The sequence below is a fragment of the Eleginops maclovinus genome, chromosome 23 (assembly GCF_036324505.1).
Source record: "Eleginops maclovinus isolate JMC-PN-2008 ecotype Puerto Natales chromosome 23, JC_Emac_rtc_rv5, whole genome shotgun sequence".
Lineage (NCBI taxonomy): Eukaryota > Metazoa > Chordata > Actinopteri > Perciformes > Eleginopidae > Eleginops > Eleginops maclovinus.
The window spans coordinates 15,558,547-15,584,151 of record NC_086371.1 but is presented as its reverse complement, the minus strand read 5'-3'; the positions used below and the strand labels follow the sequence as shown (position 1 = coordinate 15,584,151).

The 25,605-nt window shown below is 41.9% G+C and overlaps 4 protein-coding genes across 7 annotated transcripts; all 4 read left to right on the top strand.

Moving 5' to 3' along the window:
• Positions 1 to 165: 165 nt before the first annotated feature.
• On the top strand, positions 166 to 2,177 carry si:ch1073-44g3.1 (uncharacterized protein LOC797133 homolog). The gene is made up of 2 exons (XM_063877260.1): positions 166 to 415; positions 690 to 2,177. The coding sequence occupies exon 2, from the start codon at positions 693 to 695 to the stop codon at positions 1,359 to 1,361; it is 669 nt and encodes a 222-aa protein (XP_063733330.1). The 5' UTR covers positions 166 to 415; positions 690 to 692; the 3' UTR covers positions 1,362 to 2,177.
• Positions 2,178 to 2,436: 259 nt separating this feature from the next.
• Positions 2,437 to 15,199, top strand: nsd1a (nuclear receptor binding SET domain protein 1a). Of its 3 annotated transcripts, none has more exons than XM_063877167.1 (23): positions 2,437 to 2,531; positions 4,138 to 5,024; positions 5,441 to 5,576; positions 5,741 to 5,913; positions 5,994 to 7,806; positions 8,006 to 8,130; positions 8,386 to 8,605; positions 8,793 to 8,896; positions 8,972 to 9,031; positions 9,135 to 9,356; positions 9,602 to 9,682; positions 9,788 to 9,911; positions 10,015 to 10,215; positions 10,637 to 10,816; positions 11,053 to 11,209; positions 11,305 to 11,510; positions 11,609 to 11,721; positions 11,830 to 12,099; positions 12,539 to 12,655; positions 12,763 to 12,904; positions 13,007 to 13,113; positions 13,206 to 13,398; positions 13,861 to 15,199. In XM_063877167.1, exons 2-23 carry the CDS (start codon positions 4,155 to 4,157, stop codon positions 14,670 to 14,672), a joined length of 6,426 nt encoding a protein of 2,141 aa, XP_063733237.1. In that variant the 5' UTR covers positions 2,437 to 2,531; positions 4,138 to 4,154; the 3' UTR covers positions 14,673 to 15,199. The 3 variants fall into 3 exon arrangements, with proteins under 3 accessions (XP_063733237.1, XP_063733238.1, XP_063733236.1); XM_063877168.1 differs by lacking the exon at positions 2,437 to 2,531 and adding an exon at positions 3,215 to 3,577 and having other exon boundaries at positions 8,389 to 8,605; XM_063877166.1 differs by lacking the exon at positions 2,437 to 2,531 and adding an exon at positions 3,215 to 3,577.
• A 960-nt stretch (positions 15,200 to 16,159) lies between these two features.
• slu7 (SLU7 homolog, splicing factor) lies at positions 16,160 to 21,541 on the top strand. Its single transcript, XM_063877198.1, has 15 exons — positions 16,160 to 16,297; positions 17,086 to 17,248; positions 17,737 to 17,890; positions 17,976 to 18,056; positions 18,173 to 18,337; positions 18,468 to 18,533; positions 18,646 to 18,777; positions 18,903 to 19,000; positions 19,091 to 19,158; positions 19,684 to 19,823; positions 19,938 to 20,099; positions 20,181 to 20,282; positions 20,386 to 20,469; positions 20,816 to 20,938; positions 21,030 to 21,541. Exons 2-15 carry the CDS (start codon positions 17,094 to 17,096, stop codon positions 21,207 to 21,209), a joined length of 1,710 nt encoding a protein of 569 aa, XP_063733268.1. The 5' UTR covers positions 16,160 to 16,297; positions 17,086 to 17,093; the 3' UTR covers positions 21,210 to 21,541.
• Positions 21,542 to 22,099: 558 nt separating this feature from the next.
• On the top strand, positions 22,100 to 25,503 carry c1qtnf2 (C1q and TNF related 2). 2 transcript variants are annotated; one of them, XM_063877231.1, is made up of 3 exons: positions 22,100 to 22,118; positions 22,931 to 23,188; positions 23,932 to 25,503. In XM_063877231.1, exons 2-3 carry the CDS (start codon positions 22,939 to 22,941, stop codon positions 24,570 to 24,572), a joined length of 891 nt encoding a protein of 296 aa, XP_063733301.1. In that variant the 5' UTR covers positions 22,100 to 22,118; positions 22,931 to 22,938; the 3' UTR covers positions 24,573 to 25,503. The 2 variants fall into 2 exon arrangements, with proteins under 2 accessions (XP_063733301.1, XP_063733300.1); XM_063877230.1 differs by lacking the exon at positions 22,100 to 22,118 and adding an exon at positions 22,427 to 22,599.
• Positions 25,504 to 25,605: the final 102 nt, after the last annotated feature.

Below are 25,605 nucleotides of genomic sequence, written 5' to 3'. Positions count from 1 at the left end.
ATGGTTTAGTGTACATTTTTATTTTAGATTGTAATATGATTTAGGCCTATATTTTGGATACGCACGCTATTATGATACGTCTTTGTTTAACCTGCCAGAAACACAATGGGGGATACTTATTTGCCTTTGCCGTTTCCTTTATGACTATGTGCGCATGCGTGGACAGCGCATCCTGTTTTATCAAAAAAAAAATCCAGGCGAAAATGGCTGCTCCTCTCCTCTGAACCTCTGCTTAAAGGATTAAATGGCCATGAAATAAGCAACAGAAATTCCAGCCCCACTGCAAGACAATACTCATGGACGCCAGGGCGTAGTTTGAGCAGCATCTTCATAAACATGTTGTCGCTGACAGAAAAGGATAATGTATGCGATCCGAAATTAACCCTTTCCATCTAACATTCACCAAACAAATGAGGTACGAACTATTTATTTTACGTTTTTAAAATAAATAAGCATTTGCATGCGGAAACATTTATTTTTCTGCACGACTTGTTTTGCTTTTTGCTAATTACAGTTGTAGTTTACCTCGCTTTGTCTTGACGTGAATTGTGTTTTGTGTTGCATCGCTAAAAGGCCTTTTGGCTCCATCAAAAGTAAGCTACTAAAAATGCTTTTGAGTGTTTTTCTTGGTTCACGTTTGCGGGAGCAGTGTTTCCTCCTAATGTTTGTATTTCTCTGTACTCCAACAGAAAATGATGCATCAAGTGACAAGCAGCAGCAGTGACTATTGTATGAGTGGACTGGCAGAGGAATGTCATCCAGCCAGCCACTTTGATCTCTGTAGCACACAATCCAACAAATTCTACCCCTCTCCGACAACCCCTGGTTTGCAGCTGTCCCTTGCCGGCCTTGGCCCTTTGCCACAGGGCATGCACAAAGCCATGATATGCCAAATGCAAGACACCCAGAATGACTTTCACCCTCAGACAGTGAGAATCAGGAGCAGTGAGGCCGCAGGGCTGGATGGCTCTAAAAAGAAGAAGGGCATAGTTAAGTCGGGGCGGAGAGGGAGGCCATCAGGGACCACAAAGTCAGCAGGATACCGTACAAGTACTGGACGTCCACTCGGGACAACTAGAGCAGCTGGGTTCAAAACCAGCCCGGGAAGGCCTCTTGGTACCACCAAAGCGGCAGGATACAAGGTCAGCCCCGGCAGGCCCCCCGGCAGCATCAAGAATCTAGCTCGGCTCAAGAAGCTGGAGTTTGGTTGTGACAGCACCAAGAAACTTGACTTTATTAACTGCAGTGTTCCCAAGAAACTGGACTTCACTAGCTGTGATGTTCCACCTTTTCCATACACACTGATGGAGAAAAGACCCCTCTGTGAGCCCAGTGGCAAAGTGGATGAAACCAGTGAATAGTTCTGCAGCTCTCTCTCCAGTGCTTCAAAACATGCATGAGCAAGAAGATGCTGAGGGTGATCATGTATCTCAAATGTTGGAGGAAATAACTTTTTGCCTCTATCTAGAAATGGCTCTGACTGAGTGTTTGTACAGTGTTGGACATTGTCTTCGTCTTATCACAATACATTAATCAATTAGAAGTATGTTATTCCAGTTTGGCGGAGATGCATGTGAATCAATTAATCGCACTAATCAGTAAAGGCAAAAAATGTGTTTATCTGTATGGTTAAAACTTCACTTGTGAGTTGATCTTTTTTTCATTAAGCATTTTGTTCCTCTTGAATTGTTCTTTCTCTGCTTTAATATTTTATGACTCAGTTCTTGGTGACATTTTCTACATTTATAAAACTGCATTTTAGAACCTACAGCCAAACAAATAAGCTTTTTCCTGTGTATAAATATGTTGAAGTACAGTTATCATTTATATGTCGTCAAGTTCATTCTGTGTTTTATTTTGTGATATTATCCTGCATCATACCTAAAATCGCAGCACTGCAATACATTTTTTAATTGCTTGAATTGGTAAGATTCACTGCATAATGTCTTTTTGAACAAAGTATTTGTTATTATTGCACTTTGTGAATATTTGTATGTATTGTAACAGCCTGTTATCATCCCCAAACTCACTTTATAAGCACTTCCAGATTTACATGTGTGTTATGCTGTTTAGTAGATGGGGAAATGACGGAAAAACTGAAAAAATGCGTTGTGGTTTGTATAATAAATGCTAATGTGCTGTATGTGAAACCAAAATAAAAGGTTTTTTTCCACGTACCTATTCAATTTCCTGTCAAATCAAAAGCATGTAATTCTCCCTGTGGACACAAGAGGGCCCGCATCCCCAGACAATAGTAATATAAAACCTTTATTCACCTCCTGTAAAATTAAATGACGTCGTATAGCCTACTGATATCACGGTATTATTAGACGTGTTACACAGTGAGATAGCATAACTGGTAAATACAAGTAATGAGTGTAAACGCTAGACAGATGATCTATCAGGCTGGGTAAATAAGTGGCGTCTCGAAAGTGTTTCTACTGGATCATACACCAAAAATGTTTGAGATATGAGTTGCCTACCTGTTTAAATCAACAACCTTGATAGTATTTTTAAAAATCCGCACAGAGGTAAGTTCCTGTGCTGACAAGTCGGCATGTAACTGGATGGTCTTTGTTTGATCTTCAAGGACTGGCCCACTGCAGCAGCCCTATTGTGCTTTCGTGTTTATGGATATATGTCAATTTGATCTGCAATACACGGTTCAAATCCCTACTGGTGTCACTTCAGGGCAAGATGGAAGACGATCAGTGGAGTTTTTGTTCGGAGCAAATTCCAGTTTTATGCACGCTTACAGCCATATTGACTCCTTTATTTTCTTTTTCCTGAGCGCCTAGCGGCCTGTTTCCTCATGTCAGAGGACTCAGTGGAAAGGCAACATGGCGCACGGAGTTTAGTATGACCGGAGAGGCCGTGCTGCTGTTTGCGCAATGCAATCATGTTGTATTCTTTATGTCCCTGCGACACACTCAGAAACACAGGCCTGTCATTAGAGTTAAGCCCAGGAACAATGAGAGTCGCGTAGAAATGAGGTACATGTCAAAAACAAGTCATTCATTAGTGTTTATTATGTCATACAGATATTATAAACCATTAACTATGATAAACTTCACCTGGATGATGCGCGTGCACGTGTATTTGTGTGTGCGTGCGTGCGTGCTTTTAATTGTGCGCGCGTGCGTGTATCGAGAGGGTGAGTGTCACGGCCCTGTGCAGACGGGGGGTTGGGTAGCAGTACGGATTGGTTGCTGCTCACCAACACAGTCGGTCTGGGCTTGTTTTAACATAACCGGGGGCACTTCGACAGCAGGCAAAAATCATGTAGTAAATAAGCTGCTGTGGCTGCTAGGGGACCGGTTATGGCATATTTCATTTCGCTGTTGTACGCTATTGCAGCGTAATGGAGATTTACTTGTTATTTTGAATTTGGGTGACATTTTTCAGTGGGCTAATGAAGCGATGAAGTGCAGAGAATGAGAGCTGTGCCTTGGCCTACTGCTAGTGCTGCTGCAGCTGGGATTGTGCAGATACGCTTCCACAAACCGAGAAAAACACTCGCTTTGTGCAACATTATCAAACATCCGCTGTTGGTTTCACGGTGGTCGACCTCCAAATGGTGAGTTTCTCTCGTTTTTCCACGTGTTGATAGTGTTGTGAACTTACTGCCGATCAGCCCTTTTTGAGTTAATAGTAGCTTCCTCTATCGGTGTGTGGCTGTAGCTTGTTTGTGTGAGCCACTCACTGTTATGGCTCAGTGTCACCACCTCCACTACAGCGCTCCTCAATTGACTGTAGAAGTCAGCGATCGCCATGACCCACAATAATCAGACAAAGCGGTTCTATTTTCTGATAGTTTGTGAATGAAATGTGTGATTGGAGCGGGGCAGCGGATGTGTGCTGTGTTTTGTCCTGTTCAGTCCGACCGGCCTCTAGTATGGAGGCCATGCAAAGTCGGCTTATTACTCTGTGAGCGCGCTCAGTTCATGGTATCCTGTGCTACTTTATAGGTGTCTGTTTACCCGAAATGATTGTCGCTCTATTTCCGCAATGATTTTATGTGCGTTCCAGCTTTATTGTGTTAACAGTATACAAGTCTCATTTTTCACATATTGTAGTTACTGAGAAACTTAAATGGTACATTTCCCCGTCTAACCTGCCTTTTTCTTTATTTGACAGGATATAGCCATGACAACATGAATCAGTCATACAGACCGGCTGTTAGGGTAGGCTCAGGGTTTGGCTCAGGCCAGCCAGAGCTGAGGCCCCGCAATGGTCTTGTAGGCACCTCCTATGGAAACCAATGTGGCAGTGTGAGACGTGGATCAGACCAACCGCCAGCAGTGCAACTGCCATCCTCCAGCATCAAACAGCCTGCTGTGCTGGGGTACAATCAGCCAGACCGATCTCACCGCTACAGCCGGCTGAAGAGGCTGCAGGTCCTTAACACTGTGGTCAACAGGCCGGACCTAGAGAGGGACCTTCAACCGAGGAACAACTTGCACTGTACAAGCCCCATCAGCGATGAGGATGATAATGATGATGACAATGACGAATTTGAGGCACCGTCAGTGCAGCTGCCTTCTTCTCCAGGCAATGATAATACAGAGCCCTCCTTTGAGACTATTCAGGATGTGAACACAAATGGCTTCTCCCCTCACAGTCCTGACAGCATGGAGGGATGTTCTCCCATTCCCAATGGCTACCTGCATTTTGAGTCTACACTGTTTGACAGTAGTGACATCAAGGAAAAGGACGATGAGGGTGAGGACAGTAGTAGTGCGGACATGGCACCTTTTTACCACTCCCAAAAGCTGGGTCAGGACCGAACTGTGAGTGACAGTAGGAAGAGCAGCTCAGGGGTGGATAAAAGAACATACAAACCTACTGTCTTAAACCTGATGTCCAAAACTATATCTGAACTCAACCCTACACTAAGCCCCAGTGCACTGCCGGAAATCACTATGAGGGATGGGTGGAGCTTGGACGAGGAATCAGACAGTGATGTTGAACTTGCATCTCCTGTTGATCATGGACTTATTTCACCAGCTGGCACCAACTCCAATGTAAGTCTGAAACACGTTGGATCCTTTCTTAACTTTACCGCTGTACAACAAAAGCTACATTATGTTTTCAAAGTTTAACTTTTTTATGTACTTTCAAGGGAGCAAGAATGTCATTGGTTGAAGTCATTATTTTATTGTGACTGGACCACCTTTCATCACCAGCTGTAACAATGTCATCCTAAAAAATCTTTTATTGATCGTTTAGAGATGAATTATGCCATGTGTACGGAGGAAAAGTTTTACACATGCACTCAAAACAACAGAGAATAGTTTAAGTGCAACAGAAATTAAACTTGTTACGTAAAAACCTAAACTGTTTATTCAAAAATATTTGATTAAATTGAGATTTTTTTGTGGTTTACATACAATAACATTTTCTGGATTATAAATTAAAGTGTTTTTATTGTCTTGTTTAGTCCAACAGCCCAAAGAAAAAGCTTCTTCCTGCCGTGAAATACGTAGAAGGGGACTTGGTGTGGGCCAAATTCAACCGACGGCCCTGGTGGCCCTGCCATATCACCTGTGACCAGGGGATCTGCACCAAGATGAAAGGTGAGTAAAGCCACAGAGGAAATTAGATTTTAATATGTATAACCAAATAGTTTACCATACCTCCAACTTTACCTATTAGGCAACACCTTCCAAAGGAAATATACTTTGTGTGCACAAGGTAATTCATAAGTTGACAACAAATATATGATTATATTTAATTTCAGTTCCGAATCCCCGTCCTTGTCGGATGTATTTCCTGGAGACGGTTGGGGAGACAGTAGAGTCGGCTTGGGTCCCCGGGAGTGCCGTTCTTCCTTTTGAGGGAGGCCATCAGTTTGACGGCTTACCTGTGCTTAGACGAAGAGGGAAGCAGAAGGAGAAGGACTACAAGTATACGGTAAATTCAAGAAATTGCTTTAAAAATATCAGGTAATGTTATTGTGGACCTATTTTTAATGTTATTTCTTTTCTTGGCAGATACCCAAAAGTTTACTGACTGCCTGGAAAATCAGTGTGACAGAAGCTGAGTCTCTTCTTCTGAATCGACAAAGGAATACTGAAAGCATACTTTCAATATCCGTCAATGGAGAGGAGCGTGTGCCCAGCCCATTCGCTACTGAAAAGCCACAGGAGGCCCCCTCTGTCTCTGTGGATTCTGCTCAACCTCCATCAGCCAATATGACCCACAATGGCAATGAGCACGATCTCATCAAAAACTCTGCTGCTGTTCAAAACAATAGGGGCAAAGCTTGTAAGAAGAAAAAGAAATGTTTATCAGACATATTTGGCCATATAGTTGGTGGATCAAAGGAGTCATCTTCCATCACAGACACAGTGGATCATTTTCATACAACATCTCGTGCCCTGAAAGATGAGCCAAAGGACTCACCGTATGCAGACCTGGATTCAGTTCCAGTACTGCATCGTCCTAAACGCACAGCAGTGTCTCCTATACAGGATATACAAAGACTTGTCACGAAAGAACAGTGTTCCACGAAAGCTAAAACGAAGTTGACTGAGAAAGTGAACCACTCGAAATTAAGATCTAAAGACAAACATCCTGAACCGAGTTTGGGCAGCTGTAATGAACTGTTGTTCAGTTCAAATGAAAAGCACTCTATGAATCTTCCTGCAAGCAGTCGTCTGATGACGAGGGCTCTGAAAGCAGAGGTAGAGACAGATCTCAAAGATGCACTGGCCACAAGCCAAATCTCAACAGGTTCTCATGCTGATGATTCTCTTGAAAATATACCTGCTGATGCAGCAATCCAAACTGAAAAGTCTCCGAACTTGGAATTGCACAGCAAGGCCTCATCCTCTACAAATCACAGCTTTCCAAAAAGGCGTGCAAGGAAACCAGATAAGAAACAAATTCGTAATGGCTCATTGATGAGGTCTAAGTGTTTGGACTCAAGTGTACCCACTGTGCAGCCTGTTAAGGTCAAGAAAGAAAACCCAGATCTGTCAGTATCTACTTCCACGTCTGCATCTCTGTCTCCAATGGACGCTTTCCAGGATGTCAAGGAACTAACATTTAAATCTCTTGTGAAGGAGGACAGCAGTGATTCAGAAGGGAACACATTTCGGCCTGATTCCAATTATAAATTCAGTACCTTCCTAATGCTGCTGAAAGACATGCATGACACCAGAGAACAAGATGGTACACCCCTAGCTCTCCCGCCATCCCCGGTCCTCATAAAGGAGGAACCTCTTGTAATCCCTACTTCTACAGGGGTGGACCCACTGAAGGGTTCCTGTGATAAATTCGCCCTAGGGATAAAAACAGAGAATGGGAGGTCTGGGAAATCCATTAAAAATACAGCGGTGAAAACCAATAGGACTAAAGCTATCATGACAGCTGACACCTACCATTGTGAAAGCTTTCCCGTTATCTCTCAGATTGGGAACTCGGACAAGCAGCGTAGAAAACAAAGGTTACCTGCCAAACTGAAACTTTTCATACCTGGACTTTCTTCAGATCTGGCTGACTTGGCTTACGGCAGGGAGTTTGTTAGTGGCCACGCTGACTTGGCTAATCCTGGGTCCTGTCCTACTCTCACTACTGATGCCTTGGCCAGCTACCTCGATAAAAACTCAGGATCCACAGTGGCTCCAAAGAAGCGCTGGCAGATGGTTAAGGGGGCCGCTGAGAATAAGTGTGAAGTTATGCGTGAGGTGCCTGCAGACATGAATGGGTCTTACACCAGCGGAATGTCACCAGATCTTGATCTGGGAGTTGAGAAGCTGGCAGAAAGTGACTGGCATATCTCAGAGACAAGCAGCTCATCTGGTAAGACACAAACTGCTACGGTCCATTTGTTGACTAAGATATTAAAATGCGTATGAGAGTGTTATACCTGTGTGAGTTGTGTTGAGACTGAACTTTTTTTTTCTTGATTTACTTCTTTTTATTTTGTGTACCTAATATGTGTGTCTCATTGTGGACACATGATTAAAGATGTAATTGTGTTTGTTGTGTATTTGCGCAGGTAATTCGGAGAACAAGCGTCAACGTAAACCAACTAAAAGGCTCCTGGAGTCAACTGAGGAGTATGAACAAATATTTGCCCCCAAAAAAAAATCAAAGAAACACAGCTCAGAATCTTCCAAAACGGTAATGATCTTCCACAACTTGTTCTTTTTAACAGCAACTGGTGTTACTGTGAAATGTCTCTTTTTACTTAGTTCCTGAAATGTTCTGTCTTCCAGAAAAACATAATCCAACAATATTCACACATGCACCTACATCATTTTTCATCATCAATGCTCTTTTTTAAGATATCATTGCAAACACAAATGGCAAATTCCTGTCTGAACATTTTTAAAATATCATTGGAACTTGATGCTTAACTTGCACGTGTGTACGCAGCAGACATCAGGGATAACAGCGCTGCATGATCTCAGCAACTCACCGGGAATAATTACCTCAGCGCCGTCTTCTGTTGAGCCAACCGAGGCTCCAACAGAGCTGGAAGGGAGTCTGTCTCGGGATGAACTTTCTCCTGTAGTGTCCTCTGCATCTCCGACCACGTCACAACACTTCCTCGATGCAGAGACAGCAGATGAAACTGATCTACCTCCTGAATTTGGTAAACAAGTTTGTCTTCCAGATACTCTGTTGAATCGTATTTCATCTATCTAGCTAGCCGTATAATTTTAAATAGAATAGTGTTGCAAATATAACATTTATTGATTTTTGAAATAACTTTTTTCCCCCAGAGATTTTATCTTTACATTTTAAAAGATCATTAATTGTTGTTTTGTTTATTAAATTAGACACAGGGTCCCCGGTCCAAGAAAGAAAGAGGCCAAGGAAGCTGTCTCAGAAGGTGCTGGATTGTACCATAGAAGAAGTGTCTGTTGCTCATACAAAGAAGAAGGTATGTTGAGAATCAGTTGACAACTATCCCACTTGGTGGTAAAAGATGGTAAATGAACATCACAATCTTTTTTAGGAGCCAAAGCAGCAAAGTGGAGTTACCTCAGAAGTGAAAGAGCTTGTCAAGAAGACTCAGGTACTAAAAATTCAAAGCAATTACTTTCCTCATTGGGTACAACAGTGTGATGCTAAAGATATAAGTAACCATTCTAAAAATGATTAAATCTCCCATTGGATAGGTTGGATCTGTAAAGAGGGATAAGCCTCTACCCGGCGCATCCTCGGCCACGGCTGCTGCCAGAAGACACTCGGAGAGCAAAGACCTCCCAGAGGTCCTCTCTCCAAACAGGCCGTCCAGCCCTCGTGGATCCAAGACCCCAAAGCAGGAGGCTGAGGTGGAGGCCTGCAGCACTGTGGAGAAACAAAACCTACACACTGGAACACTAACCCCCAAATCTGAGGTGTGGATTTTCTGTTGATGACCAAACAAGTGTCATGCAAAAATGGCAGAAAATAATATTATGGCCCTTTAAATCAGGAGATGTGCTGCTTATCTCTGTGTGGTATCATATTTAAGTAAAAATATTTGGGTTTTGGACTGACCATAGACATTTTCTTGGACTTTGATAAACTGGAATCTTTTAAAAGATTCACGTGTTATGCAAAATGTTAGTTGTAGCCCTAATCTCTACATTCATCTTTTAAGGTGCTCTCTGTAAACCTCTCTTCTCAAGTGGATGTCAAAGGGAAAATAGGAGCCACATCCTTAAAGGAGAATGTCTGTCAGGTGAGATAATCTACCAGAAACTCTATATCTCTAGCGTTATATGGCATGGCACATCATTTTTGTAACGGGTAGAACGATAACATCTTATTGTGTGTGTTTGTGCAGGTGTGTGAGAGAACCGGAGACCTGCTGGTGTGTGACGGACACTGTTATGGAGCCTTTCACCCGCAGTGTATTGGCCTGTCAGTGGCTCCCAAGGGGAAATTCCTCTGTCGTGAATGCAAAGCTGGTGCGTACATCTTGTGTCTGACAAAGGGCTGAATGACCACTCATAAAGTACGTGTCCTTTCACACTTCAACAAAGGTTACTTATGGTTTTCTTTCCCTTTCAGGTGTCCACACATGCTTTGTGTGTAAGAAGTCTGATAATGAAGTAAAGCGCTGCATGATACCATTGTGTGGGAAGTTCTACCACACAGACTGTATAATGGCGTACTCCGCCACCCAGCAACAAAATAAAAGCTTCCGCTGCTCTCTGCATGTGTGTCTGTCCTGCCACATCACCAACCCTCTCAACATCTGTAGCACTAAAGGTAAGCTCCACAATATAGTAATAACAATGACATGTTAGAAATTGTAGACACATTTTTGAAGCCTTGTTGATTTTACATATGTCATTATTTTCTAAACTAAGACCTGATGACCATAGATCTTACGTCTCTCAGGTTTCTGACAACATTGGGAACTTTGCATTACTGTGCCACCATTAACTTGGCAAATATATACTGTAACCTTGACTATTTATTACCGGTTTAGACAGTCCTGATCACCTTCATAGTGTCAACTGTCCTGCAAAATGGATACATTTCCCCTCTATGGGACGAATAAAGATATTGTGATCAGTTCAAAGCTTCTTAGTGGAACAACATTTAATTGCATTACCCCTCTCAAATCAAATCAAGTTCAAGTGTGTATTGCTTAAGCTGTCTTTGCTCCTGTGTATTTGTATTGTAGGTCGGTTGGCTCGCTGTGTTCGCTGTCCTGTGGCCTATCATGCCAATGACAACTGTATGGCAGCAGGCAGCTTGGTGCTTGCAAACAACAGCTTCCTCTGTCCAAACCACTTCACCTCCCGCAAGGGCTGCAAGAACCATGAACACATCAACGTGAGCTGGTGCTTTGTGTGCTCAGAGGGTAAGGCTACTCCTGTTTCAAGGTCATTTTAACCTATCATCAATGGCTATAATACTGCAATTATGAGTAAAAATTATATAATGCATTTGTACTTGATTCCTACAAATAAGCTGTGAGCCCTGACACTGTGTGATGGCCACTTGTCATCATTTTGAACATTTTATGGACTCATTAATGAAGCAAACAAACTGATAAAGCATATAACCTAATTGGTTTGTTTTGCTTTGATGGTGTAGGAGGCAGTCTGCTGTGCTGTGAGGCCTGTCCCGCTGCTTTTCATCAGGAATGTTTGAATATTGAGATGCCTCAGGGCAACTGGTTCTGCAATGACTGCAAAGCTGGAAAGAGACCTCGTATTAAAGACATACTGTGGGTCAAATGGGGGCGTTACAGGTAAAGTCACAACATTGCCTTCCCTCTTACACATTGTGTCTCTACTGCTAAATGTACCCATGTTTGTATTTCTGAAACCTGGTCTGACTCTTCAGGTGGTGGCCTGCAGAGGTCTGTCTGGCCAAAGATGTCCCGAGCAACATCTTAAGGATGAAACATGAGGTGGGAGAGTTTCCTGTGCAATTCTTTGGCTCCAAAGACTTTGTGTGGACGTACCAAGCCAGAGTCTTCCCTTACATGGACGGTGATACTCAAAACATAGAGAAAATGGGAAAGGGTGCAGATGCAGTGTATAAAAATGGTATGCAATCGTGTCCATTTTTTTTTCTTTGCTTTTGACATTCACTAACATATTCAGGATGTGTTTTATTAAACCAAAGATCCTGTTTTGTCTTAAAGCACTGACTGATGCAGCCGAGCGCTTCAAAGAGCTCCAAGCAGAAAAAGAGATGAAGCAACTTCAGGAGGACAGAAAGAATGACAAGAAACCTCCACCATACCGGCACATTAAGGTACTGCCTGTCACCAAACACTAATTTGTACGTTTCTACCCAGACTAAAGAGCTATTCAACGAGATGAATGGTAAAAAAGAAATCACACCCCTGTGTCCGTGTCTTAGGTCAACAAACTAATTGGGAAGGTGCAGGTCATTACTGCTGACCTATCGGAGATCCCACGTTGCAACTGTAAGGCGTCTGATGAGAACCCGTGCGGCATCGACTCCGAGTGCATTAATCGCATGCTGATGTACGAGTGCCACCCTCAGGTGTGTGCGGCAGGAGAGCGCTGTCAGAACCAGGCCTTCACAAAGCGCCAGTACACACCCGTGGAGATTTTCAGGACACTGGGGTGTGGCTGGGGATTGGTCGGTGTGTCGGACATCAAGAAGGTATGTTGGAAGAAATTGGATAGGTCAAAACATTGTAATTATATTGTTATTATTACATAATTTGTTGATCTGTGTGGATTTTATTTCTTATCTTTTTATTTATTTTCACTTAATGTGTACCTACATTTTAGGTTTAATAATAATGTTATCTCTTTTGTAAACATTTTATTTATTTTCTTGGTTTTTTTCCTCTCTTTATTATTGTTTATTTATGATAACTTCACTTAATATTTATGATCACTACCATGTCAGAGGTAATTAACTACTATAAGTACATTTACTTGCCCAGAATTTAACTGCTGAAATCCCTGAAACTTTCAATGAACAAAACAATTGAAAAGAAGAAGAGATAAAATCTGAAAATGTATGGCTATGATATTCATGTATTTATTTAAGTTTTTAATACTTTGTCATTCTCATTTTTTCTGGTGCTTGTAAGGGAGCCTTTGTGAGTGAATACGTGGGAGAGGTGATCGATGAAGAAGAATGTCGAGCCAGGATCAAACACGCCCAGGAGAACGACATCTGTAACTTCTACATGCTAACACTGGACAAGGTGATGAAATACACCCCTCTTTTTATGATTTGGCTTAGCAGCACACTTAATTTATGATAGACATCAGATGCGTGGTGCAAACCTGTTTTTTGTTGTTGTTATTCTAGGACCGGATCATTGATGCGGGGCCCAAAGGGAACAAGGCTCGCTTCATGAACCACAGTTGCCAGCCAAACTGTGAGACTCAGAAGTGGACTGTGAATGGAGACACCAGGGTCGGGTTGTTTGCTCTACAAGACATCCAACAAGGTCTCAGTGACAGCCTACTTTCAATTTGGTCTTTTGTGTTGTGTAGGAATAAGAATGCATCTATTTACAAGATTCAAAGATCGAATAAACCATGTACTTTAGGTGTGGAGCTGAAGTTCAACTACAACCTAGAGTGTCTTGGCAATGGGAAAACGGCCTGTAAATGTGGGGCATCGAACTGCAGTGGTTTCCTGGGTGTCCGGCCTAAGGTAAAAAGCTTTAGGAAACCCTTTCAACAACCAGGGACACATTTACACCTCTAAAATGAGCTGCCTTTGTAACCTCTGATTTACTTGTTCAGAATCAGCCATCAGCTGAGAAACTGAAACTAAAGGAAGGTAGGAGGAAGAAAAAGACCAAACAAGAGGTGACCAAGGAGAGGGAGGACGAGTGCTTCAGCTGTGGTGACGGGGGCCAGATAGTGTCCTGTAAGAAGCCGGGCTGCCCCAAGGTCTATCACGCGGACTGTCTCAACCTGGCCAAGAGGCCTGCAGGCAAGTAAAGGGGAAAGAGGACTAAGAGCGTACTGTCGCATTTGAAAATGTTGGCTAAAATTGTCAGATTTTAGATGCCGGTGTGAGGTAAAAACACACATTATCTAGGGGTATAACCATTCTGAAAATCAATGGTTCTTATTTTTCATCACTTTCATTTATTTGGGGAGGTAGTATTTTTGGCAGGCGGCCGAATAAAAGAAACATCTATTGGTTCTGTTGAATAAACTACAATACAACTAAATAACATTTTGTAAATGAACTAAATAAAAAAGCCAAGCCAACAAATTGCTCAATATTGGCTTTTGTCATTTATAAAAGTACAAATTGAACTACAATCCCAGTTTTGTTGGCAGCCATACTGAGAGCTCTGCCTTAAAACTCAATGAGCGGCAACAGTTTCAATACCTTCACGCCCCGAATCATTTCTACACTCGGTAACGACAGTGATCTTTTTTCCAGGGCGTTGGGAGTGTCCATGGCACCAGTGTGACGTCTGTGGTAAAGAAGCTGCTTCATTCTGTGAGATGTGCCCCAGTTCTTACTGTAAGGAGCATCGTGAAGGCATGCTCTTCATCTCCAAGCTGGATGGCAAGCTGTCCTGCAGTGAACACGACCCCTGTGGCCCTGACCCCCTGGAGCCGGGGGAGATTCGTGAATATGTGCCCACCATGAGGCCTGGGGCCATGGCTTTGCCTGGCACCATGGCCGCAGACTCCAGGGGAGCCAGTTCTGCTCCGATGACCTCCCATGATGGCCCGGTCAGGGCGCCTGTGCCGGGGCCTCCTCCACGTCTGTACATCAACACAAAGACTGCTACCTCCAGCTTTGTCCCCTCCAGCAGGTTGCACCTCTCAGACAGGACTGAAGGGAAAGGGTTTTCCACTCCTACCTCCTCCAAGGACGAGAGGGAAGATGGTGAGGTGGAGGACGGTGAGGTGTGTGGGCTAGAGATGGAGGAGGTTGATGATGATGATGACGATGAAGAAGAAGAAGAAGAAGACGAAGAAGAAGCAGCAGGGGAGGAAGAGGATGACATGGAGGAGATGGAGATAGTTGAATATGAGGACGATGAGCAGCTGTATGGAGCTGGTCCTCCGGAGGAAAGCAATGACGAAGAGGAGGACAAAGGAGGCAATGTTTATGACACATGGGGGGATTATGTGGATGAAGATACTGCTGCTGCTGCTGCTGCTGCTGATGATGATGATGATGATGATGATGGGGAGGTGGATGGGGAGGAGTGGGGGAGAGTTGAAGATGATTACAAATGACACCCAACTCAGCAAAAACTTTTATAAGACACTCAAAGGATAACAAAACTTAGTAAAAGACTGTGAGAGTTTGATATTTTGGTACCTACTTTGGTGCTGCGTTGCCTTTTCATCCCCAGACTGCTGGACTCACGGGGGGGGGGGTATACTGGTGCTACGGCTCGAAGATTGACTCAGTCCGTCTCTTTATACTTCTGCCGATACGTTTCTTTGTGTCTGGTGCTGTTCTGTTCTTTTGTTTGTTCTCTCAACATTGTTTACATTTGTTCAGCCTTTTTTTTAATGTTTGGAGTATTAAGAAAAAGGTGAGAAGTTTCCATTGACCAAACTGTTATCATAATGGCATCTCATCTTCTGTTGTTACTGTTTTAACCTTGTCTTTCTAAATACAAGAGTGATCAAAATAGTGTTCTCACTGGTCCATGTTACAGTTAGGCACAGCAATGTCTGCCTGGTGCTTCTGAGGAATGCAAAAATAAACCCACTGGAGTCATCAAGACTTTAGATGATTCTTCTCACTACAAAAACTGCATGTTCCTTTTGTGATTTACTTTGTTTATGTTCACAGGTGGGTCAAAGCTCAGGATTGAAGTCACAGAGAAATAAAGTAATGTAATTCAATTCTGCCATCTCTAGTTAGATAATAAAATCAAAGTACATAAACACTTGGTATCTAGTATTACGTTCCCTTACATTCACATCTAGCAATACAAATCTTGTCTGAGAGTCAAGTCAATAAAATTATAATTATAAGGCTTTAAATAACTCACCGTTATGCAAACCTGCCATATTTTGTAAGCGTACTTAGAATCGGAGGATGAAACCCACATACATGCACACACAGTGAAATTAGTCCTCTGCATTTAACCCACCCTAGTACTAGGAGCAGTGGGCAGCTATCGTGCAGCGCCCGGGGAGCAATGGGGAGGGGGGGATTGGAGGTGTGCGGTGCCTTGCTGAAGGGCACCACAGCAGGGCCTAGGAGGTGAACTGGGACCTCTCCAAGTAGCAGTCCACTTTCCATATTTCAAGTCTGTTGGTGACTTGAACCGGCGACCCTACGGTTCCCAGTCCAAGCCCCTACTGACTGAGCCACTGCTGGACTTGTTTTATTAAAGAACAAGCAATGTCAGCAGAAAATATGTTTCTTCTAAATAAGCACTGGCAGCACTGATGTTGGGAACCACATAATGTTATTAAACATAAAAATAACGAATTATCCACTTTATTGGTATAGTACTTAAAATAGGCCTACTTAAAGGTTTAAACGTGTTCAGCTTTACGTTCAAATGGCTTTATTTCAATATTTGATCAATACAGGTTTGATTTGTAGAATACAGCATAGTGGGGTTTTTCTTCTCTTTCATTTAATATTGTAAATAAATTGTTTGTCTTGAAGTTACACACTCCGGAACAGTAGGTGGCGACATGCACCTATAAACGTTGGTTTACAGCCCGCCGTAAAATAAAAGAAGAAGAAGAGAGGACGTGACGTAGCTGTAGTTGATGTAAAATGGCCACCATCGTGTGTTAGTCAAAACATAACGAAGGATCGCAAACAGACACAGAAAAACCCATTTGACGGGGAAATATAATCCACTAGGTGTTTGTTGTGTTTGAACAAGGTAAGCAAGTTATTGGTTACATTAAATAATTAGATATAAAGTACTTATTTCACTCCCAAGACACACCTCTGGTAAACTGCAAAGTTTAGCTAACGTGAGATGGATAGCTTCGGTTTAACTTTAATTATTGTGGACATACACCATTAAATCACTGATAGAGGAGCATTCACGACAACAAAGGGTATATTAGTAATATCTACATCTATTTACTGTAATTTATGTGTATCCAATAAACCCCTCGCTGTGTCACACGGCTTTACTAAAGCCAGAGGTGGAAGAAGTACTCAGATCTTGTACTTCAGTAAAAGTAGAAGTAACAGATGGTAGTAATACTCTACTAGAAGTAAAAGTCTTGTATTCAAAATGTTACTCAAGTATAGCATAAAAATATACTTAATGTACCAAAAGTAAAAGTACTCACAATCCAGATCGGCCTTTTTCAGAAAAATATTTATTATATGTTATTATTTGAATTATTGATGCATTAATCTGTTCAACACAGCTGGTAAAGGTGCAGCTTATTTCATAACTTGTATGCTGCAGGGTAGCTTGTGAATTTACTCCACGTGTAACTAAAGTCTTATTTAAGTGTTGTTCATCTTTCACACCACAAATGCAAATCTGGAAAGTGGCTTAAGGTAGTTGAGTAAAAGTACACAACCTCTGAGTTGTAGTTGACTAGAAGTCAAAGGTGGCAAATATTTAAATACAAGTTCCTCAAATTGTTCTTAAGTACAGTACTTGAGTAAATGTACTTGTGGCTAAAGCTGTTATATGTCTGTTGGCAGGTTCAGCCATGGCCGAGGAGGCAACCGTTGGCGTGAGCCCGGAGGGGCTCGTAGCCCTGGATGAGCCCAAGAAGATGACCCGCGAGGACTGGAGGAAGAAGAAGGAGCTGGAGGAGCAGAGGAAGCTTGGAAATGCTCCCGCTGAAGTGGATGAGGAGGGAAAGTAAGTTAATATCTCTTAATATTTTTTTAAAGATATTATATATTAATATTTTTTTCAAACAAAACCTAAAAACACATCTTTTTAAAAAAGCATTTTGCTCAATGTCTTTTATAGGTTCTCCTTTTAACATATTTTTTTCCCCTGCTCTGTAGCACTTTGAAATTGCTGAAATGAAAAGTGCAATACAAGTAAAATGTATTATTATTATTATTATTATAAATATCTGCACAGCGAGTCGGTCCTCAGCAGTGGTGGAAGAAGAGCACAAACAGATCAGATCACACACATTGAAAAAAAACAATGCTTAAAGTACATCAATGTTGCATAAAGAGAGAAAATACAGCCTTTAAAAGAGCACCTAGTTTACAGATAACTTTTAGTTTTTTCATTGAACTTACCATTAATTTAAACATAGGTGGGTAGTTTTACTAATTTACAATAATACTGTTCTAACTTGAATTACCTGTGCTGCTTCCTTTCTTTTCCAGGGACATCAATCCTCACATCCCACAGTATATTTCATCAGTGCCATGGTACATCGACCCGTCGAAAAGGCCCACACTCAAGCATCAGAGACCACAGGAAGAAATTGCGATGCAATTCTCAACCATTGGAGAGTGGTACAAGAGAGGAGTGAAGGATGTAAGGGTTAATCAATCAGTTATCTTCATGTAGTTACAAATAAAGCTGAAAGGTGAAAGCATAATTTTTTTTGTCTTCCAAACAGACTTCTCTCACCACAAAATTTCGAAAGGGATCTTGTGAAAACTGTGGTGCCATGACACACAAGAAGAAGGACTGCTTGGAGGTATAAAGCAATCTTGAATCTTCCAGTAGGGAGGAACTTCCACTAATTATAATCCTGTACATTAAAATAATTGTATCATAACTGTTAACCTTTGACCTTCATCTTTGTCTCATTAGCGACCCAGAAAAGTTGGGGCGAAGTACACAGGTACCAGCATAGCTCCAGATGAACACAGTCAGGTACAGCTGGACTTGGACTATGATGGAAAGCGAGATCGCTGGAACGGGTATGACCCTGAGGACCACCAGCGCATTGTGGAAGAGTACGCCAAAGTAGATCTGGTAAGCAGTCTAGTGTTGAATCAGGCTTTGTTCGAGTGTTAACCTTTGTGTTACCATTGTCATTATAGCTGTGTTGTCTACTTCCTGTTTACCACTGGGATCTCACTTTGTATTTTTTTCTGCTTCACAGGCCAAAAGGACCCTGAAGGCCCAGAAGCTTCAGGATGAGTTGGCTTCTGGAAAACTGGACCAAGCTGTAAGTGTTCAGTCAAAATCCCAATAAAGATGTTGTTGTCTAATGTAAAGCGAGTCAGGCAGTCTCTTGTCTTGTAGACTAACTTTTATTTCTTTGAATCATTTCTCTGCAGCAGCGAGAACACGACAGTGAGGATGAGGATGAAGATAAATATGCAGATGACATCGACATGCCTGGTCAGAACTTTGACTCCAAGAGAAGAATCACTGTCAGGAACCTGCGTATCAGAGAAGACACAGCTAAAGTACGGAAAACCTCTGGAAACTCGGGCAATCTGCTGATCTACTATGATACCTCTAATGTCCACTGTTTTAAACTGATTATGTAAGACCACCAATAATATTAACTTCTCATGTCTGTTTCTTGCAGTATTTGAGGAATTTGGATCCAAATTCAGCATATTATGATCCAAAGACTCGAGCTATGAGAGAGAACCCGTACTCCAACACCGGCATGAACCCCGACGAGTAAGTGGTTGATACTGTATTTCCAAATAGCTAAAAAAAATCTAATTGGCATACATTCAGAACGTTTTTGAAATGTTTTTTCTCTTACAGGGTGGGGTATGCTGGAGACAACTTTGCCCGTTATAGCGGGGCCACCATCAACATGGCTCAAACACAATGTAAATCCCCAATCCCACTCAGATCTGTGATTTGTCTGATATCGCAAACAGAGTTGTGGAACATTTTGTTTCTCTACTTATTCATTTACTTCTGAGGAGATAACATCAAACCTCAGCTTGCAGATGGAGCTCAATTAAAACATGCTTTAGGGGGGACTTTTTACCCAAGTCCACTCTTCTAATATGACAGGGAGATATGAGATGGGACACCAACAGAATCAGGGCTTATTTTTTAGATAGTTGAAAGACAGTATTCGGTAGAAACTGCACTTTAAAATGTCTTTTCAAATGTTTTTATGAAAAAAAGAATACTGGATTTCTGCATAAACTTGAACATTTATATTTTTATAACAAGTGATATTAGGGGAACAACATTCATGTAATCCCATACCTTATATCATGCTGCCCAAATCCCTAAAACCCTAACAATGAGATACTACATATTCCATTCCTTCTCACATATGCATGTTGCCGGTATCTGTGCTGTACCTCGTAGATAACTGTCAATGCTTCATCTCGTGACAGTGTTTGCTTGGGAGGCCTATGAGAGGGGATCAGAGGTGCATCTGCAGGCCGACCCCACCAAGCTGGAGCTGCTCCACAAGTCCTTCAAGGTCAAGAAGGAGGACTTCAAGGAGAAACAGAGGGACAGCATTTTAGAAAAGGTAACGGCTGAGCAGAAGGGTGTCATCCGCCCTCTGCCAAGATGCACAGTAGTTTAAACCCTCCAGGCTGCAGACTTCACTGATGATGCTTCTGCTTTTGTGTGTGACTCTCAGTACGGAGGTGAAGAGCACTTGGATGCTCCGCCAAGGGAGCTGCTCTTGGCCCAGACAGAAGACTACGTGGAATACTCTCGTCACGGGGCAGTACTGAAGGGGCAGGACAAGGCAGTGGCACGATCCAAGTACGAGGAGGATGTGCTCATTAACAACCACACTGTAAGGACAGCTGAACACACTGGAGAAACGTCTCGCTGAATTTTGTTTGTATAAAAACTTAAATCCTTCTCCTGTCTTTAGTGTATTTGGGGCTCCTTCTGGAACGACGGCTACTGGGGATACAAGTGTTGTCACTCCATGGTCAAGATGAGTTACTGCACGGGAGATGCTGGACTTAGAGTGGTAAGTAAATAAAGTGTCAGAAGGCTCTGTCAGATTCACACATCAGTTTATAACTTAAGCTCTGTGACTTATTTTGTGCTTTTGTTGTCTTTATAACCTGAAGAACAACACAGACTGTATTCCATTCGAGGAGGGACTGATAGAGGAGGAGGAGGAGGAGGAAGAACCGCCCAAGACTCTGCTGGAAGTAAGTGGCGCTGAGACAACTTTTATGTTTATTTGACCGCTTTAATTGTGTCATTGCAGGGTTTTTACAAGGGCTGCAGGGTGTGACAGTTTTGAATTACTTTATCTTTGTGTTTTCAAAGTTAGGGCTGTGCAGGAAATATATAATCGTTTACTAAAATGTTTTTAAAATACACTCATCCCACTTGTAAAAACGAGATAATTGTTTTCTTTTGTACACTCTAAGTCTGACTAAATACTAACAATGTAATGTGATGGTAAAGGTTTTGTTTTGAGAACTTGAATTACTACACATAAAAAGCTCTACCAGCCCTGTAATTGCAAGTTAACCGTGTCCATGTCCCTAGATGCATCGAGATAAAATGATGAAAGAAAAGAAGAAGAAAAAGAAGAGCAAGAAAAACAAGAAGCACAACTCTGACGACAGCGATTCAGACGACGCAGAAAAGAAAAAGGAGAAGCTGAAGAAGGTAAATTGTTTTATGATTCAGATTGCAAAATGTTGCTCTGTGTTCATCTCCGGTTTTGCTGATTTCCCTACAACCTTTTTCTTCCTCCCAGGCACTCGAAGCAGAGGACAAGCGGGTGAAGCACATAGAGGCAATAATGCAGGTGGAGGAGAGGAAGAGGCCGTACAACAGCTTACAGGAAGTGAAGGCGCCCACTGAGGAGGAGATGGAGGCCTTCCGCATGAAACGCTGCCGGGAGGACGATCCCATGGCTTCCTTCCTGGGACAGTGATGTGCTGACTCACTTTAACTCTCCTAAGGACTCTTACCAGAGCTGCTGCTCGGTCAAAATAATCAGACTCAAGACTCAGCTACTGTTTGGTTACACACTCGTCAAAACGTGTACATGTGTTCATTTCTTTTTGGAATACTTTTGTTTTTGAGGCCACAGGTTGACAGACCATAGGACAATAAGGATATATGCTTTTGTTCTAAGTGAGAAAATGTAAGTGCTGTTTTTTTTAGATTAGTGCGCCTCCCTCATGTCTCAATAGTATCAAATGCAACTACTTTTTCATTTGGATTCTCGCATAATTTTTATAATAAAATGTATGTGTCCCTGAATACTTGTGTGAACAGTTTTTTTAAAGATTATATTGTATTGGTAAAATATAGCTTGTCTCTTCAGTGGTTATGAACGATGGATAGTGAAGTGTAAAAAGAAATTCCATAAAATGATTATACAGATATTCACAAATTCTCTCTGAAAGAGTCGAGCTTGTTAACAACAGTGGATTAATGTGTGCAGTATGTGTATTTTACTTTACCACATACATTTTTGAATCAGATTGAATGCAAATATTACTAACGCAGGGCTTCTGACATCACTACCCCCCCCCCCCACCCCACCTCTTGCCCAATTAAATGTTATTCCAACTCTTTTTACTAATTGACATCTACATTTAAAAACAAATACAACTACTCCATTACAGTACGTGCAAGATTTTAAGAACTTGTATTTTTTTACCATGTGTTTGTGTGTGTTTTTGTTGCATGTGTCTCAGAAACCATTTCTGTTCACATGGCTCCAGTTAAAGGTGAATACAGTAGATCTCTATACAAAGCACTGCCTCGCCCAGCAGCTGTGATATTGTATCGATCTCTTGGCTCTGCACTGCACCTGTAAGCAGCAACACATCTGGTAATATTCATATTACGTTTTATGCACTTCTATACTGCAGACCACCCTTCTGTTCTGTCGGATTTTGCACTTGAAAATCTTGTTAGGGAGTTATATTTAAAACGCACACAGTTGTCACTATCACAATTGTATACAGTATAACAAACCTTATATGCTTTGTTCTAAACATGTCTGTTATACAATATACTTTTTTCCCAGAGTTTGACTCTGAACAAGCAATGCGTCACCACTTCAGCTGTGCACCATTGCTGTACTGACTTTAGTTTGATGACATCACTGTGAAACTATTTGTTGGCCATGTACTTGCTAAACAGGGCGGATGTTATGGACTGATTCACTGGGCTGCACTTTTCTCTGCAGCTCTTTTCATGAAGAATGCTATCTCATCCGATTATTAAGAAACAATGTTGGAATGTTTGTGCCCTCGTGCAGAAAAAGGACTTAGAGCTGAAAATACCTATGGGTCATAAATTCTCAACTGGTGAGTTATTTCTCTGATTAAGAAATGTTTTACGCACTCCCTTGGCGAAAAACATAATGTAGGCGGCATTCTTTGCTTTGATTTATCTCATATTAATCAGTAAGATCTGAGTCAGAGCATGACAATGACTTAGACAACATGATCCTAATTGTTTTCCTCAGATTTGAGCTGATACTATGCATTAATCTGTCACCACTTTCCATTCCGGTGTGTTTTTGGCAGATGTTTTATGATAAAAGACATTAAAATCAGCTGATTGTAACTAACTCACAAAATGTTCACACATTTATTGATGTAAACATTAACGTTTAATCTTCTTGTGGCTTTACAGCAACCATCATGCTCCAGATATGTGTGCTGTTGTGTTTGCCGTCAGTTGTGTTTTCCCAATCAACATATTCCTGGCCCCAGAGAGGTCGCAACATCACCATCCACTCCTCCCAGCTGATCTGCAGTCTGCAAGGTCCACAGGGGCCTGCCGGGTACCCCGGAGCCCCTGGGTCACCAGGGGACATGGGCCCTATGGGGCATCCAGGGAAAGATGGCCCGGACGGGAAGGATGGAGAAAAGGGACCAAAGGGAGACGGAGGTAGTTACTGTCTGAATGTCTTCTATCGTAATGCATAATTGTTTGGGGTTGTGGAGACCCTCAGCTCTCTAATATAACAGAACCAGCTTGAACCTTAATGATGATTTACAGTTTTACGATGATGACTCTAATAACAAAAGTCTGCTACAGAGAAACATTGCTTCTGTTTGGGGCCTCAGAGACACCAGCTGTAAATAAATAATTACAATCCGACTTACCTATGATTGGTGATATCAATAGTTTTTTATAAGAAATGGAAAGTAATATTTAAATCAAATCCCGTTACTTGTTACACATGTACACAGCACAAACTTTGCATTTAACCCATTCTAGTGTTAGGAGCAGTGGGCAGCTATGCAGCAGCCGGGGAGCAGTGTGGGGGTTGGATGCCTTGCTTCAGGGCACCTCGGCACCCAGGAGGTGGACTGGTATCTCTCAAATTGTCAGTCTGTAAGCGATACTTAGTCCGTTAGGGGATTTGAATAGGCAACTGTCATCATTGCTTATTTCCAATCTATCAATATATCAAGCTTATTCGGATTTCTGTTATTGTATTTGAACCTTTCTAGTGACCCAACAAATATCTTAATGTCTTTGGCTATTAAATAATTTTGGTCAACAATACAGATTCCCTCTGAAAAGAAGAACTTAGGGTATGTAGTTTTCTGCACCAATATCATATAAGAGGGAAGTATTCAGTCACACTTCTGAGTTTTTTTACACATGGATGTCCTCTTTTTTAGGTGATCCAGGGAGGGCAGGGAACACAGGCAAGCCAGGTGTGAAAGGGCGTGAAGGTGTCATCGGCAAGGCTGGACCTCGAGGACTGAAGGGGTTGCGAGGAACACCGGGGGTTTCGGGCAAACGAGGCCCAAAAGGAGAGCTGGGTGACGTGGGCCAGCAAGGAGCTCCAGGAGGATGTAATTGTGGCAGTGCAGCTCGATCAGCCTTCTCTGTGGCAGTGACAAAGAGCTACCCCAAAGAGCGATTGCCCATCCGCTTCAGCCGGATTCTGCTGAATGAAGGGAATCACTACAACACCAGCAGTGGGAAGTTTGTCTGTGCTGTCCCTGGGGTCTATTACTTCACATATGATATAACTCTGGCAAACAAGCACCTGGCCATTGGGCTGGTCCATAATGGCCAATATAAGATCAAAACATTTGATGCAAACACAGGGAACCATGATGTGGCATCTGGTTCTACTGTCCTCCAGCTGCAGCAGTCTGACCAGGTGTGGCTACAGATCTTCTATTCGGAGCAGAACGGACTCTTTTTTGATCCTTTCTGGACAGACAGCACCTTTACTGGCTTTCTCATATATGCTGATCAGGAGTATCTGAATGAGGCTGATAAAAAAGCTAATGCTAAGGATGACAGTTAATCCTGAGATATATTTATTCAGTTTCTAACACTTGCCTTCACTTAATTCCCATGCAATGAGAATGTGAAGAGAGTGGTCAGCAATGGCAGGCTTCAGTGAATTTCAGTTGTTTATCAATTTCTGACGCCAGGGGGCTCACAAGAAAGGAAAAGTAAGCCACAGTTGGGAAAACCCTTTAAAAAGTATGGAATTGGAAGCCATGACTTTTATCAACAGTTTTGCAGTATAATTTGTTCATGAACACACATGATGTGTGTGTGTGTGTGTGTGTGTGTGTGTGTGTGTGTGTGTGTGTGTGTGTGTGTGTGTGTGTGTGTGTGTGTGTGTGTGTGTGTGTGTGTGTGTGTGTGTGTGTGTGTGTGTGTGTGTGTGCTCGCGTGTGTGCCATGTGATGCCCCATTCAGTAAAATCAAGAAATGCGCTATAAGAACATTTCAACGTGTTTTTAACGTACAGTGATGCATTTCAAATTATGCTTGACAAAATAGTAATGGCTTACAGAGCGCAAGCATTCTAATGTACGGAAGAAGATTAGGGCCACATGAAAAACAAAATGTGGGATGTAACCAAAAGTTTTTTAAAAAGGGGGAAGATATTTAAATCCTAATAGGCGTAATTGATACAAATACTTTGAATGTGGATATGCATTTGAATAATATAGAACAAAAACCATAATTCACACATAGTAGCTACAATAATACATTACAACCATTTTGTGCTGCACATCCCTCTACTTTCAAATATTATACACTGCAGTTTGTCATAAATTGTCATATATCAATTGTACTGAGATTTTTTTTGATTCTTTTGTATATTTATATTTGGTGTTAATACTTGTTTTTATTATTTTAATGAAAAACACCCTTTTTATAATCGTTATATTTTTCACTCTCTTACAATTGACTTTCTTGTGTTTTTTATGTTTGCATACACCAAAAACAAATTAACTTGCAATAAACTCGAATCTGATGTCTGTAGTTCGTGTGTGGGTGTCTGTAGTTCTGACTCTAAACTCTAAAGGACTACAACTCCC